Raw genomic sequence first — 16,270 nt, forward strand, 5'->3', positions numbered from 1 at the left:
GGGAGAATATAAATCTCAGGACTTCTACCCAAATCTAGGAACCACTCTTCGCAGAATCAGGAGCCTCTCGCTCCCCGCCCACTGGAGCGGCAAAACACCACCTCCCTACGTTTGGCCCCTGGCTGAACGGCCGTTGTCCGTCGCGCCCGCATCAAAGATGGCGTCCAAAGGAGTATTCCTTCAGTGTCAAAAATGGCCGCCGCGCAGCTGTCGCTTGACGCCGTGTAAAAGAGGGCGGGTTAGTGGGAAATGAAGTACGACTGCGCAAGTTTGATAAGGAAGAGGGCGAATCTGGGCCGAAGGTACAGGTACAGTTGGAGGGTAGAAGAAGGTGGGCTCTCGATTATTTTCCTGTTTGTAATGATCTGCCTGCGAAAGAGCTTTGTCAGGATTCTCCTTTTCCCACCCACCCCCCGCCCGATTGCAGAATGGTGTCTCCCCATTCATTCTGCCTTAATTGCCTGCTCCATAGAGCTACGTTGGGGTTGACGCGCAAGCACGATTTACCTCCCGGTGGGCGGTTAGTTAGGTGGGTGATGAGTTGGCCAGGATCTCCTGCGCTTACAGGAGTTTCTGCACCGACCCTGCGAGGAAGGCGTGCGCTCCCCTCCCTGGCCTCTTGCCCAGCTGCCTTTCGGTTGAATCATGCCTTTCCCACTCCCCGTTTGTAACCCAGATGAAGGCTGGAAGTGGATTTACAAAGCCCACGATGAGCTTATTCAGCAGTCCGCTTGCAAGGTGTGTGTAGATGTCCCCTTTATTCTCCTGGATGTGGGAGAGGGGCTGGGGCTTGGTTGCATTTAACGACTTTAACCTTCTCCCCAAAAAGCTCTTCTCACCTGGCAACTCGAGGTGTAATTTCCAGCATGTTGAAAGAGGCATTGTGGCGAAACCCATGTCATCTTTTCCGGCTATTTTCTGCCTCGGTCTAAAATTCCTTGCAAATGCAACTGAATCTTTCGTTTTGCTATTACTTTCTGTGTTTTACAGCCCACCCCCTCCCAACTAGACACAATATAGGGTCCCTGGCTGAGAACAGAGACAAGGTACTTTGATTGATACGGTGCCATCATTGCTCATGGTGCCTTAGAGAGTTATAGATGTAAAAATAGACATTTCCCTGCCTCCAAAGAACTTAATACAGTCTAGAACAGACAATGAGAAAAATCAACTATCAGTAAAACTTAGGAACGTCAGTCTGATCTTTGCTTGGAAATGCTTTCCACCCCATTCAGTTTCCAGCAGAGGCTTGATTATTAAGTGTTCAAACTGTGTTATGTGCTTTCTTCCAGCAGAAGGTCCATGAATCTCTGGCGGCACAGTTTAGTTTTCTAGCTCAAGCTGCTAAGCATCTGCCGTTTTAGATGTGGGGAAGCATAGTTTGATTCTCAGTAATGTCTCGGCAACATTTTGACTAATGGGTGCATAGACAGAAAAGGCTGCCTACAATATTAGTCAAAGCTATGACTCTACTTGTATGAGGACGTGGTTGCATGTTGCTGAAACACGTCAGCTGATGTGGCTGAAAAAGAAGCGAAACTTCCTAGTTTCATTTTCAGGCTAACTAGCTCTAGAAAGATACCCTGATACTTATTTCCCTTATTTTACATTAATAACGTATTGGGCCCTAACTCTGAATTTAACTAATTTTTGAACTAATTTGAACTAATTTTGAACTAATTTGAACTAATTTTAATCATCTTGTTCAAGCCACATTGCTAAAATATAAATCTGAGTAAATGTTTCTAAGATTAACTGAGCCCACTTCTAAATACCCAATGTGCCACTCAGTGCAAGGATGTATGTGTTTCATTTTTAGTGATGTTACCTACTAATGCCTTCAAGTTAAGGCAGTGACTGAACCAATGTGCCACTGCTGCAAGAGTTCATCCCTGCTTGTGTCATCTCCGCAAGGTATTGTAGTGCAATTATTTATTTTTAATTCATTTTAAGTAGTGATGTGCTGCTGAAAGAGGACTTGACAACAACTACTCATCTGGGGCAAGTTAAAACAGTGTCCAGGGCAAGATAAACCTGTACACATTGTTGCCTTGCAATTCAATAAGCAGTGCATGGATTGCTCCTCTTCCCTATTCCCTTCCTGTTATTGCATAGGCGGGCAGATGCCTGTGCAACACTCTCCGCAGTTGTGATTCTGAAAAACTGGTATTCAGAGGCACATCACAGCCAATACAGGAAATAATATACAGTCGTACCTTGGTTGTCGCATGCCTTGGTACTCATACATTTCAGCTCCCGAACGAGCGAAACCTGGAAGTGAGTGTTCTGGTTTTTGAACTTTTTTTGGCTGCAGGAGTTGTGCTTTGGTTTCCGAATGTTTTGGAAGTCGAACGGACTTCTGGAACGAATTCCATTTGACTTCCAAGGTATGACTGTACAGCCATCATGGGATAGTATCCATTGACAGCCTTATTCTCCATGAATTTGTTTTATCTTTTTTACATCTTGTGGTAGAAAATTTCTTAAGTTTAACTATGTGTGCTGTGAAGAAGTACTTCCATTTATCCTGAGCCTTTCAAACTTCAGCTTCCTTGAATGGCCCCAAGTTCTTTTATTATGATCAGTTTCAAATAATGGTATGGTTTTACTCCCACACTGTGTTTTGGGAGTGGGCTATAGGAGCCCACGTGTGCTTCCATTAACCATGATGGATCGGTGGCTATCCTCAAACGGAACAGGTGGGGTAGCCCTCAGCTGGGCAGATGAAACCAGTTGTGCTCTGAGAACAAATGGGGTGTGAGAGCTGTTGATTCAGGTGCAATCCACTGGATGCACTAAACAACTTAGCACCTCAAACATTGTGGCTTTAAAATGTGGGATAACAACAGAAAACACAGTAGTGATAGGGCTGGTCTATAGAGATATGCATGCTATAGATATGTTACTTTTGAGCGAGTAATTCAGCAGCTGTTAGATAGGATGGCTAAACAGAACCACAGTGTTCAGATGTACAGGAAGGAACGGCAAAGGGTCACTGTTGCCATCATGCCTTGCTCATGAAGTTTGATACAGTACTTGCTATCATTCAGTCAACAGAACACTATTGTAGATACTATTGGAAGCAAAACACAGAGTGAGATGGAACCCAATTAAGAGCTTATTGTTATTCAGAGTAGGCCTACTGAAATAATGGACCTAAGCAAATTGATTTCATTGAATTTACTCTAAGTATGATTATTGTTGGATTTTGGTCACTTCATCCCTTAGATTTGTTCCCTGCCCTTTGCTCTCCTCCTCTCATTGCCTTTGACACACAACAGCTGTTTTTAACTCTACTATAATGGAAGGCACACAGGTGAGACTTATCTTCTGCCCACTAAAGCTGTAAATGTAGGCAGCTGAAGGGCTACTTTTGGCCTTGGTGATGGCCTTGTTTTTGAGCTGTTCATGGAAACTAGGAGACAGCTCCGTTTTCTGCAGCTGGTGTCTCCATGCAGGTCTGCTAGCTATTCCTCACCTCTACACTCTCACCTGAAGCTATGGATACAAGCTAATCTGGGTCTCAGGCAGACAATGAAGAGCATTATAGGCAGCGTATAAAAGCACAGTAGGCCCTCCTCTGTCTCCCTTGGCTCTGAAGGCTGCAGCCAGTTGATGCCCTGGCTTAGCAAACCTTCTTTGCTACTGTAAGACAGCCTTAGCCTTTAAATCCTATTAGAAATCTCCTTTTGAACCAGAGAGCAAAAACTGCCTGCAGCTAGATTTATTTTTTTATTTTTTGGCCCCAAGCTAAATGGACCTGGTTCTTTTGGTGATGGCAGGTGGGTCAGGAAGAGGAAATGCACTGAATCTAAGAAACTGAACTGCACTATTATGTTTTCTCTCTGACAGGGGTAATGATGGTTCAGCTCCATCCAAGAACTAGTAGGTGCTGGAGGGAGAGACCCTATTGGAACTGGAGGTGATGTGGGCAGCCCAAGGACTCTGAGTGAGCCACCATGGGGTTCAGGCTGTTGGCTTGCCTCTTCAACCTGCCTGTTGCGGTGGTCTACGGGTCTCTGTCCCTCTTCATTTCCATTTTGCACAACGTCTTCCTCCTCTACTACGTGGACACCTTTGTTTCTGTATATAAGATTGATAAACTCTCCTTCTGGGTTGGAGAGGTGAGTTTTGAATTTTTTAACAACTCACATTTCCTCCCTGCTTTGTCAGAGCTAGATAACTGGGTTCTGAAACAACAAAGAGGCTCGTGGCATCTTAAAGGCTAATAATAGTGTATATTTTATGGCACAGCTTTTGTGAATAAGGTTCCTAAATTGTCCATCCTCAGTTGGCAGTTGTCTCTATCTGAAACAGTGGTAAAAAGCGAGATTAAATGGCAATGAAGTGCAAAAAGTACGGTGTGTGGTGGCGATTCTATGTCAAACTTAAAATCAACAAAGTGACCATTCACAAGGGCAGTATTTGATCTGGAGAGCACTGGCATAGAAAAGCTGTTGCGTATCAGTGACCACTTCCGTTATTGCTTGCAGAAGTCTTTAAACCGGACATTGTTAACTACTAAAATAATAATTATGTCTGCAGCAGGAGGATTGGATGTTGAAGTGGTTTTAACCACAGGCTGTCTCACTGGGTATTCTGTACTTTTCCTCCAGACTGTGTTTCTGATTTGGAACAGCCTCAACGATCCTCTCTTTGGCTGGCTGAGTGATCGGGCTTTCCTTAGCACGCAACAGTAAGTAGAGCTTTATTTATGTCCTGCATTGAATATTAAAGAGTGCTGAATTGCTATGAAGGGTCAAGGAGACCACTGAAAGAACATGTTTAAATGATTAGTTTCTTTTAACAAGCATATTTCTCTGGAGGCAACTCTCTCAACTTTTAACCCATTCAGTTGTACATGTGGGCCTCGTTTTGACTAGCAGTCCGGTTGCCTTTCATCTCGTCTCCCCTCCTTCCTTGTCTGGTACCAATAATGAGTTATATCCTTTTCCTCTTCTTGGAAATGGTGGATACTTGTTTTTATTTCGCTGAATGATGAATTTGCACACTGTGGTGGTGAATTATCCAGGTTTAGCTTCTTTGAGGAAGGGCCTGCATTCAGAAGGTTCCATTTTCAATCCCTGACATCTCTAGGAAGAACTGGGAGAGACCCTGGTCAGAAACCCTGGAGAGCCTTCCAGTCAGTGCAGACAGCACTGAGTTGGGTAGACCAATGGTATGAATCAGTTTAAGGCCGTTTCCTGTGTGCACAATGGTGCAGTATGAGCATTATAAACAACAAAAGTGGGACCTACAACAGTACACTGCAGTGGAGTCTAAGCTTCCAGCCAGTCATGCTCTTTTTAAGGAACTGCTGTTTCTCTCCCCTCTTCTGGTTTTCTACAGCAGGTAGACAGTATACTGTGGCCCCTGAGCATGCTCAGTCTGTATTGAGCTGTTTTGTGTCCTCATCCCCTTAAGTTTTTTTTCATTTTTGCAAAACTTTGGATTCTTCCAAGCCTGCTGATGCTTCATTCCTGTGGGTAGATGGTACTGTTGCTATTATGAAGGTCCACACCTGAAGGGTGAGTTTGTGATATATATGCATGTGTGATGACAATGTAGGGAAGATGGACCAATGTCCAGAGTGACAAAGCAAATTGGCTTGCTAGAATGGTTTAGGGAAAACCACACACACACACATACATACACACACACTGGTTTAATGGGGTACAAACTTTTAGACAATCGAAACAAAGGAAAGAGTGCTAAACAGTGATGAAAGAGGGTAGCAGAAAGGCGAGGTGAACGGATAACATAAAAGATTGAAGAGGAGGAAAACCGCTATGTAATTTTATAGTTGTGGGAGGAGGCCCATCCAATTTTCATGGGCAATGTGTTCCTTCTCTTGTAGGTCTGGAGTGGCGATTTCCACTCCGGAAGTGGTTTTGAAGAGACTCAAGGCCCTGAGCCGCAATGGCCCCCTCTTTGCTATGTCATTCCTGGCTTTCTGGATTGCCTGGGCCACCCCAGGCCTGCAATTCCTCATCTGCCTCTGCCTGTATGACAGCTTCCTCACCATGGTGGATCTCAACCAGAACGCTTTGCTCGCTGACCTCGCCGTGTCCGCAAAGGACAGGACCGGCCTCAATTTCTACTCCTCACTCTTCAGTGCCATTGGCTCTCTCTCTGTCTTCATGTCCTATGCTGTGTGGAACAAGGAGGACTTCTTCTCCTTCCGGATATTTTGTGTGGTGCTGGCTTTTGGCTCGGCAGTTGGTTTTACCCTGGCCACATGGCTCCTGAGGCAGAGGTTTCAGACTGAGGGACACGTGAAGTGGGATGAAATCGCAGCTTTGAAAGAGTGAGTGGCGCCGGGTTGTATAATAACCATTCTCCTTTTAAATATGCTGTCCAATGAGCATAGTGTATCGCTTGTAGGCCAACAGCGGACACTTTAACACGCTGCAAGGTTCTTTGAAACAGCAGGCACAAACATTCCCAAGTTCAGGGAGAGTAATATGTGTGCAGTTTGGTTAAAAAATGAAGCATGCATTTGGGCTTCTTGATCCATGGTTGATGGGAGGGCAAGGAAGCCATGCCTTCCTAGTGTGATGGAGAGCTTTTACACAGTGAATTAACTACCTACATGTGACCATGGCCTCAGTACCTGGGCTAATGGGATTTTACACTTGACTCTCTGGATGTGACTAGCTGGCATAAGCAGTAGGGTCTAGCTGGCAAGTGGGTGCACAGTAGGCCTGTCTTCTGGAGATACCTTGCTTCTTGTTCCTTTCCTCTATCAAGGTTAGGAGCAGTGCCTACTTAGTACTAGCCGTGGTCTTGTTGGCTTTTTAAAAATTGTGCTTTCAAAATCGCTCTCCCTCTGTGTGTATTTTGCAAAGTGATTTTGCTTTTAGAAAGGCAGGATAAACAACGCATATAATCAGTGCTTGTTTTCTGGGGGTACGCATACCCCTAAACATTTGATGAATCTTTGTACTTTTGTCCATTTACTGTATTTATTTTTCACGATTTGAACTATAAAATGGTGATTTTCTTGAGTCAAAATGAGAGTACCCCTAAACATTTTTCAAGGAAAAAAAGCACTGCAATAGATGCTAATTCAATAGATGCTAAGGCCCAGGTGGTCTACAGTACCTCATATGATAGTGATAGCTGAGTGCCAGTCTTTGCCCTTGCTCTGCCTCCCTTTCTATGAAAGTGTTAGCTTCAGTATTCTGAGATGCAGAAGGATGAAAGAAGATATTAGTATCCACAGTATCTCACCACTGACTGTCCAATGCTGGTAGCAAAAAAATGGGGCAAAATACTGTATTGAACAGTCTGTCGAAATGATTTTCCAAATGTTTCTCTGTAAAAAAAATATGGTTCTGGCCTTCTGTGCTGGAGTTAATTCAGTGATACTAGTTAACCCCTAGTAGTTTTATCCTAGTCAATTTTTAATCAAGCATAAATTGTATTTTTATTGCCTTTTGATTTTGTAAACTAGTTCAAAACATATTCTGTGAAAAAGACAAAGGCAGACTTCTCTGGTAAGAACATTAAGAACACAGTGTGATGGTTGTTGTTATTACAGAATCTAAATTGGCTGCGCAATAACATATTGAGTCATTTGCATTCTGCCATTTCAAGGAGCTCATTTGTGACTGCCTTGGGACTATCCTGTATTATCTTTTCAAAAGCTCTGTAAGACTGCAAAAGTGACATGCTCAACCAGGTGAAGTCTGTGACTGAATACAGATTTGAACTTGGCACTTTACCCATCACTTGATACTGACTGAAATGTGCCCATTTGTTCCTCCAGACTGTATATTGACCATCCATCTGTGCAACAAGAGAAGAGAATCACTCTGGCCGAGTACCTCAAGCAGCTCTCTCGACACCGCAACTTTCTCTGGTTTGTCTCTATGAACCTGATCCAGGTAGGTGTAGCATGGGCCCACCTATCAGAGTCCAGAATAAATCTTTCTTGCTCCTGAGGCCAACCTCCTGCCTATTGTAGCCGATAAATATTTGGCAAGGTGTGGATTAGAATGTGACACTGATCTGGATTTTTGTAGAATGAATTTCACAGGTCAGTCTGTAGCTTATGCACAGGACATGAAGCTTTATCAAAATAGCCTTTGATTTCCTGCACAGGCTCAAAGAAGGGCTTGCATGATGCATGTTTGTGATAAGAATCTGTGTTCTCAGGAAAATCCTTCCCTCTCCCACAGCAAATCAAGGCCTTCTGTTTGAGGAACAGAGCTGGAGCCAGCCTTTCAATGGCTATAGCACAGGGGCAAACAAAGGCTCTCTCTTCACCCCTCATCACTGTCGCTTGGTTGCATGAGGACAGTCCAGAAGGCTATTGGCATCAGCCCTCCTCTTGCCTCCAGGCAGATGCTGATATAGATACAGCCATCCTATGGTGTGGCACAAATGGGATGAGGGGAAATCAGCTGCTTCTGCACCTTAAATGATTGGAGCACAGCCTTTCAGGGTAATTTTGAGAGAGTGTGATGTCAAAGCAGAGCCCACGAGAGAGCATTCCCATCACTCCCCTCCCCCCCACTGCCTCCCTGTGTCATAGTTATTCTCTTCCTGTGCTCCTCCTAGAGATTGTTGTGCACTCTGAGCGTCTTGGCACAACACCTCCATTTACCTCCCCACATGGCATGTTTGGTGTGGTTGGAATGAAGATTCCTGTTTTATGGTTTGATACATTACGTACTCTTCTAATTGCCATTTTTAGAGGTCTGACAAATGTCGTCTTTTGCAGGTTTTTCACTGCCACTTTAACAGCAACTTCTTTCCCCTCTTCCTGGAGCACCTGCTGTCTGATCGTATCTCACTCTCCATGGGATCATTTCTGCTTGGTGAGTCCAAGGTTGGGCATAGGAGGGAATGGAGGCTTGATTTCTAGAAATGGACTAGAGAGATCTGCCTAGAAACTGGTGGGGATTTGGATGGGGAGGATTTATCCAAATTCAGATAAATGCAGCTTCTGTGAAAGAAGGATGAAAACTTGTTGCTGGATCTGCCTCTAGTGTGTTGGTTAGAGAAATCTTAAGCAATGCTAACCAGGATTATTTTACTCCTTGTGTGAGACTAGATCAGCCTTGGCTAACCTGGTACTCTCCAGATGTTTTGAACTACAGCTGGAAGTTGCAGTCCAAAGAATGAGGGCACAAAGTTTTTGAAGGCTGGGCTAGACAGATGGTCTCAAATGAAATTTTATTGTTTCCAACAGAATGCAAGTTTGTTTATTGCTGGTTGCCTGCATTGATACTTCGTTTGTTCCTTGTGACAATAATGAGCCATAGCTGAATGCTTGCTTTCTTTGAACCCATTTGGTTTTTCTCCTTAGGAGTTTCCTACGTGGCTCCTCATCTCAACAACCTCTACTTCCTGTCTCTCTGCCAGAGGTGGGGGGTATATGCAGTGGTGCGAGGGCTCTTCTTCCTGAAGCTGTTGCTCGGTGTGATTATGCTCCTTGCTGGACCAGATTGGATCTACCTGCTCTGCTTCTTCATAGCCAGGTACCCCACTCTCCTAAGGCCCTGGGGAACTGGCCTGGGTATGAACAACAGGCCATGTCCATGGCATTGGGGTAGTTGATTAAGCATGTATTATGAGTTACAGAGCCAAAGCTAGACTCTAGACAGGAGTAGCCAATTCCCTCCAGATGTTCTTGGTCCACATCTCCCATCAGACCCAACCATAAAGGCCCAATGGTCAGGGATGGTGAGAATTGTCATTTTTGGAACATGCTTTTGTGTGTTCTGTACTCCACCTTGATAGCTTTCTACTATGAAACTATCTAAATAAAGATTTAAAAAAATTATAGCCCATCAACATCTAGGGCTGGGTTTCACATTCGCTGCTCCTGCTGAACTGTAAATTCTTGGCCGTGTGCTCAGCTGTTTATATCTGCTGAGAATATGTCTATTCTCAGGATCATCCAGAGAGGCAACAGGTGAGTCCTTTATCTTCAGACGGGGTGAGGTGTTAGTTATATGCATGGGCACATGGGAATTAAGATCCTTAAAAACTCAATGTTCGTTGGTTTTTAAATAAAAATCCAGCTTTCATGAATTTGGGGGATGGACTTTTTAAAAATGTGCTAATCTAGCTAAGGGTTGCTTGTGGTGAAAACCCATGTGATCCAAGGCAGGACCTTTTTCCATTTGTTTTGTACTACCTCCTTGTAGGTCATACCCCCAAGTATGTAAATAGTAAGTTTTTTCTGGTTCTTCTGTATATATTTTGTTTATCTGCAACCCTTTCAGGGTCCACAGTGCCCGTGTCTCCTGTTAACCTTCCTGTTCTTCTCTTCTCCCCAGCAACCGCGTGTTCACGGAAGGGACCTGTAAGCTGCTGAACTTGGTGGTCACCGACCTGGTAGATGAAGACTTGGTGCTGAATCGAAGGCAGCAGGCTGCCTCGGCCCTCTTGTTTGGCATGGTTGCCTTGGTAACCAAACCAGGCCAGACCTTTGCCCCCTTGATTGGCACCTGGCTCCTGTGTGCTTATACAGGTAGGTGATAGGCTGGGCACATGGCTGAGCAGTGGAATGGGAATTGAGACGACAACAATTGATGGTTTCTCTAACTTCAGAGTGGAGGATAATTGTTAATAATATAGGGGAGGATGTTCATTTGGGACTCCCTACCCCTGCAGGATATTTCTTGGGTGTAGCTTGTACAATCTGTACCCCATCCTGACATGTTATGTCCCTGCTCAGGACACACTGTTCAAGGGTTCAGTTGCTGGAACATGAACTTACCATTAAGGAAGACTGTCCACAGTGGAATGTTCAGCATTTGCTCTGTCTCCAGGGGAGCGCCTAGTGAGCTTGCTACTTGAAGCTGCAGGCTAGGGTGCTTAGTTGTGCACAGATCCTAGTTCCTCAGTACATATAAAGAGCCAAAGGCCCATCTAGTCCGGCTTTCTGCTCTCTCAGTGGCCAGCCAGATGCCCGTGGGAAGCCTGCAAGCAGGACCTGAGCACAACAGTGCTCTTCCCGGTTGTGATTCCCAGCATCTGGCACTCACTCAAACATAACCATCATGGCTAGCAGCTATTGATCTAATTCTCTTTTAAAGCCATTGAAGTTGGTGGCCATCATTGTCTCCTGCGGGAGCAAATCCTACATTTTGACTGTGAAGAGGTATTTCCTTGTCTGTCCTGAATCTTCCAATATTTAGCTCCGTTGGATGGCCCAGAGTTCAATTTTTAGTATATGTGCTGCTGAAGCGAGCACTGGACGGCCCAGAGTTCAAGTAACAGGTGGGAGAAAAACCTTTCTGTGTCCACTTTCTCCACACCATGCCTCCTTTTCACAGAATCATAGAATTGTAGAGTTGGAAGGCACCACAAAAGTCATCTAGTCCAACCCTTCAGTGCGGGAATCATTTGCCCAACGTGGAGCACGAACCAGGACCCTCAGGTTCAGAGTCTCATGCTCTACCTCTACCATGTCCCCTCTTACTCCCTTTTCTCTAAATTAAAAAGCCACAAACATTGCAACTTTTCCTCATAGGGGAGTTGCCCCATTCCCCTGATGGTTGGCTGCCTTTTTCGGAACCTTTTCTAGGTGCCTTTTGACTACAGTTTCAAGGGAAAGGATGGTGTGGTGGGGTGGGATGGGATGGGATTTCCACCTCATGTTTCAAGGATGGAGCCCTCCCTCCAAGCAAACTCTCCTAAGCAGCCAAGAAAACGTCGTTCTTGGGGAAAGGTGCTGCCTTCTCCCTTTAACAAGGAAAGTTCACAAAGATTGCTGCTTCCAGTGAATGGAAAGGAGGCGCCTGGATTTGCGGCTAGCGTAATAGAGGGAAGAAATGAAGAAGAGGTTTCAAGTAGAAATCACAGTGTCTCTTTTGCATGATCAACAGCTAGATTGAAACTGGACGCTCTCAACACTCATAATGTCAACAAGTCCACATTCAGCTTACTCAGCAATTTATGTTCCAGGTTACGACATTTTCCAGCGGGATGCCCTGAGCAATATCGTGAGTGCCCAGCCCAAGTTGGCTTCCAACACAGCCTGGGAACCGACGCTGCGCCAGGGCTGCTTCTACCTCCTTGTTTTTGTCCCCATCACATGTGCATTGCTGCAGCTCCTCAGCTGGTCACAATTCACCCTGCATGGGAGGCACCTCCAGAGAGTGAAAGCTCAGCGCCAGACTTTCACGGAAAGTCAGTCCCAAGAAATCAAGACCATTTAATTTTCCCGTGTATCAGCAGAAAATGTCACTGATCGTTCTGGACTTCTGCAGAATCAACTCAACAAGGCGTGGGTAGAAGAAAAAGGGCAACTGATACTCTTCTTGGTTAAAGTTGGTGAGTGGAAGCTTTTGAGTTGGCGCTGCCGTTACCTGGTTTTCAGCGTCACTTAAAAATGCACCTCCTTACGCAGACTTTTGGAGGAAATTGATTCAGCAAGGCCACATGTAATTGATGAAGGTCACAGGCAGTATTGATATGGTTTGGTTTCTAGTTACTAATGGTTTGGTTCTTTTCCCCCCCTTTATATAATTTTCTTTATATAAATATACAAAAGTTAAACACTCTTCCTTGCGTTTGGCAGGTCCATGCCTCTTTCTCCGGCACACGGCAGCAGATACAGATGTTGCCCTCTCTGATCTCCCAAATCCTCCTTGGCTTGCAGCTCCAATATTCTCTGGCTTTGGCTCTTGCTGGTCTCTTGCAGCAGCTACAACTGCTCCACCAGCTGCTTCTCCCTCTCATGGCTCTCTTGGAGCTTCTGGGCCGAGGTCTTGGCCTCCTCACGCAGCTGCCAGTTGAGGGCCCTGACATTCTTTAGCTCCTCGTCTAGGTTGCCCTCCCTTTTGTGGCTGGTCAGGTCCGCATCTGCTCACTCAGCTTATTGTTGACTCCCTCCATCTTGTTCTCCTTCTCTTGGAGCTCCTGGGCCAAGGCCTTGTCCTTGTCCTTCAGCAGCTTCAGCTCCTCCCCCTCCTGTCTGTCTATGTTTCGTTGCTCCTTTTCAATACTTAGGCACTGGTTCTGCTCCTTATAATTTTGTACTTGGGCCTTAGGGTCCCTGGAGGCCCGCTTCTTCTCACCCCTGCCAGCACCAGCAGGAGCAGCAGCTGACTTAGGGGCTGCCGCAGCTGCCGTCCCACGGGATCCTTTGTCATTGACAACTCTGATTCTCTTATTTTGCTGTAATTGTTCTAAATTTTAAAACACAGTATCATAGGCAGTAACCAAGTCCAGCAAAGTTTCTGGTTTGCAGCTAAAGCACTTCCATAGTCTTTCAGCCTGTATGGCTGATAGTCCTTTTTGACCAAAGCTTCATAATAAGCCGTATTTTTTGCTCCATAAGACGCACCTGACCATAAGACGCACCTAGTTTTTAGAGGAGGAAAACAAGAAAAAAATATTCTGAACAAGACAGTGGATGTATGATTTTTGTGGTTCATGCCGTGGCCACAGACATGATATGTGATCTGATGGTGAATTTGGGGTGACCCAATGCAAAAATCCTGAGGATCCTTGTGGATCCGTGCTTTGCAACCACATTTTTGTGCCATTGCGGCCCCACGAAACAGTGGATGCATGATTTCTTTGGTGCAGGCTATAGCCATGGACATGCTATGTGATTTGATGGTGAATTTGGGGTGACCCAATGCAAAAATCCTGAGGATCCATGCTTTTACCTCCCCCCTTCCAAGCAGCCTCCTTTATCGCTAGCGTCCCTTATCTCCCTCCTGATCGCTTGCCGATCAGTTGCTCAGCGGCTTTGTTTCAACACCCCCTTCCCTCTTGTTTGCCTTAGCGTCTTTTCCTTAGCTGGAGCAGTTTTTTGCTCCTCCTTTTCTTCTAATTTCTCTCCTCATTGCTTGTTTTAGTATTCCTGTCTCCTCTACTTGCAAGTTCGCTGTCTTTACCTCCCCCCTTTACCTGCACCCTATCTCCCTCCCGATCGCTTGCCGATCAACTGCTCAGCGGCTTCCTTTCAACACCCCCTTTCAACACTTTTCAACACAATCTGCTTTTCGCCCCTGGGCAATTCGGCTCCAGGGACCACGCATTCGCTCCATAAGATGCAGACATTTCCCCTTACTTTTTAGGAGAGAAAAAGTGCGTCTTATGGAGCGAAAAATATGGCACCTCCTGGAGTGTCCCCCGCCCCCAAGGCAGGACTGTGTAGCATCCACCTTGAAGAGGTCATGAGAGTGTTAAAAGCTTGCATCTGCTATCTTCAGCCAAAGTTGGTCCAGAAAAAGTCATCACCTTGCCTTAAAAAAGAAAAAAGAAAATTCTTAATATTGACTTGCTGATCATTTTTATTTTTATTCATTCCAGAGGAAGTCACTGGGAAGCTAAGTAGTCAGGTAAAGATGCTGTATATTACTAACAAGTTGATGGGGAAACATTGAGTAAACTAGGAGTATCCTGGTACTTGTATCCTAACCTCTTGGGAACTGCATACATAGAGCCTTGGCTCTGATTTGGGTGCTAGATAGTAGGGTTGATACTTTCATCCTTCCCCTCTGCACTGGATTTGATTGTTTGGCATACCTCGCTCCCTGCACCCATCCTATCAGGGCATAGTTTAACTGTGAAAGCCAGAATCTCTTCAAAATGTGACTTGATTCCTTCCAGAAGACATCTGGGTACTCCACTTATAGTACATGCTCACTCTGTGGGGAAACAGCACTCTTCCTTCTCGGAATTTATCCTTTTCAAGAAAACAAGTGTGCCTGTTCTTACACTATCGCAGCCATGGCAGGATTTGTGCTGAAAGCGGGGGGCGTCTGTGAGGTGGATGCAGAGCTGTGTCACCAGAAGCTTGGAGGTATACCTGGCCACCAAGTTTTGACGTCACAATGGGCTCAACCTTGAATGAAGCTGTTCCAAGCTGTTTTAGAATGGATTTCTAAAATTTCCCCAAGTCCTGTCCCCCTGGTCAGCATGGCCTGTGGTCAGGGATGATGGGAGCTGTGGTCAAGCATCATCTGGGGGGAGGACACAATTTCCCCATCCCTTCGCTTGGATGAAAGACCAGCCTCCTTTGTCAGGAGACACTCATCCTAGTTTTTCTGTGGGACCAGATATTTTTTAAGATTGTAGCTATTATACTTACCAGCACAGGAATCTCCAAGGGCAACTTGAGGCTTATACTGGAGGTACTAGTCATTGTCGTCCCTTTCCTCCTCATGAGCAAAGCAATTTGGAGTTACGCTAGTCCCTACAGAATTGACTTAAGTGGACAAGACCTTGGAGAGTGGTACTATGCACATGGCTGAGGGGGGAAAATGATGCCTTTTCTGAAGAAATGTCCTGCCCTGGAGGAGAGTTGACAGTTGCAAAACCAAGCTTGGCTGCAGAGTATCAGTCACAGGAAGTGGCCCATCACCTAATGACAAAAAGATTTACTAGACTGTAGATTACGGCCAAGACAGGGAGGAGAGACTTCCTCCCTCAGGCTCCTAGAGGTAGCAAGTACCTCACTCCTCATATTGCCTCTACAACCTAGGAAGGGCAAGCAGAATTTCCTCAGGACTGTTCTGCTCTTTCCACAACTCTCTTTTTCTGATGACTCACCTCTGAGGGAAGCTAGGGGAATGCCAGGCTTCCCTGAAGTTATTCCAGAGCTGAATCTTCTTGGGTCTCTGAGGGATTGAGAATCACATCCTGCCTTCATCAAGCAGTGAAGGAGGAAGGCAGCTGGCTGTGTGAATCAGGGTTCAAGGCCTGTGACCCCCGAGTTCAATAGCTGCCTTCACTGGAGTATCCCTCTGCTCTTGGTCCGAGACCCTTCTGGCCACCGTTGTAGAAAACGGAAGAATCCAGATCTCCTTGGGACCAAATTGCATCCTTCTCTTTGTGTGGCGAAGCAGGTGGCACTTGGAGGGGGTGGGGAAGCGTTCTCAAGTTTCTACAGGCAGTAGCTCAGCCAGCCACTGTAATTGCCATTTCCCCTCTCAATTTGTGAGAGCAGTGATGATGAGAAAATGTTTACAGTATCACTTTTGTATCACTCGATGGCTACATTCTAATTTATTTCTCTAATTTAACAAGCCAAGTGCGTCAAAACTTATTTCATTAAAGTGTCTTTCTTTTTAAAGCTATTTTTGTAGTGTGGTGTTTTGGGAATGTACACGGTAATCAAGATGGAGGGCTCTTTTAAAGAGCTGGTGTGAAAAGTTTATCCCCTTGCCAAGCCAAAAATTCTCATGCCTTCAACTATACCACTGAGCACAGCTTGTAGGATGTCCTTACCAGCTTGTAGAGCATCCTTGTTCCTGCAAGCACCTGCTTTTTATTTATTTATTGTGTTTCTATT

At 45.4% G+C, this 16,270-nt stretch overlaps 1 protein-coding gene and 1 long non-coding RNA gene across 6 annotated transcripts in view; one reads left to right on the forward strand and one right to left on the reverse strand.

Annotated features, from left to right (window-relative positions):
- The first annotated feature begins 162 nt into the window (after positions 1 to 162).
- On the forward strand, positions 163 to 16,055 carry MFSD13A (major facilitator superfamily domain containing 13A). Of its 5 annotated transcripts, none has more exons than XM_081006194.1 (10): positions 163 to 302; positions 1,820 to 1,914; positions 3,853 to 4,124; positions 4,617 to 4,696; positions 5,858 to 6,307; positions 7,772 to 7,889; positions 8,729 to 8,825; positions 9,317 to 9,488; positions 10,293 to 10,486; positions 11,926 to 16,055. In XM_081006194.1, exons 3-10 carry the CDS (start codon positions 3,960 to 3,962, stop codon positions 12,177 to 12,179), a joined length of 1,530 nt encoding a protein of 509 aa, XP_080862320.1. In that variant the 5' UTR covers positions 163 to 302; positions 1,820 to 1,914; positions 3,853 to 3,959; the 3' UTR covers positions 12,180 to 16,055. The 5 variants fall into 5 exon arrangements, with proteins under 5 accessions (XP_080862320.1, XP_080862319.1, XP_080862318.1 ...); XM_081006193.1 differs by having other exon boundaries at positions 211 to 308; XM_081006192.1 differs by having other exon boundaries at positions 243 to 331.
- The window catches only part of LOC308477535, a 74,391-nt gene continuing 71,339 nt past the window's right edge, over positions 13,219 to 16,270 (reverse strand). Inside the window, exon 3 of the long non-coding RNA XR_013986614.1 lies at positions 13,219 to 13,326. This is a non-coding gene — a long non-coding RNA (uncharacterized lncRNA). The remainder of the gene's footprint in view (positions 13,327 to 16,270) is intronic.

This window comes from Podarcis pityusensis (genome assembly GCF_964106645.2).
Source record: "Podarcis pityusensis genome assembly, chromosome: 5".
Taxonomy (NCBI): Eukaryota; Metazoa; Chordata; class Lepidosauria; order Squamata; family Lacertidae; genus Podarcis; species Podarcis pityusensis.

Bases quoted from the DNA above. Each gene is read 5' to 3' on its own strand.
- MFSD13A (XM_081006194.1), top strand. From the start codon at position 3,960: ATGGGGTTCAGGCTGTTGGCTTGCCTCTTCAACCTGCCTGTTGCGGTG. The intron at 4,125-4,616 runs GTGAGTTTTGAA...CTTTTCCTCCAG, and splicing joins TCTCCTTCTGGGTTGGAGAG to ACTGTGTTTCTGATTTGGAA. The intron at 4,697-5,857 runs GTAAGTAGAGCT...CTTCTCTTGTAG, and splicing joins GCTTTCCTTAGCACGCAACA to GTCTGGAGTGGCGATTTCCA.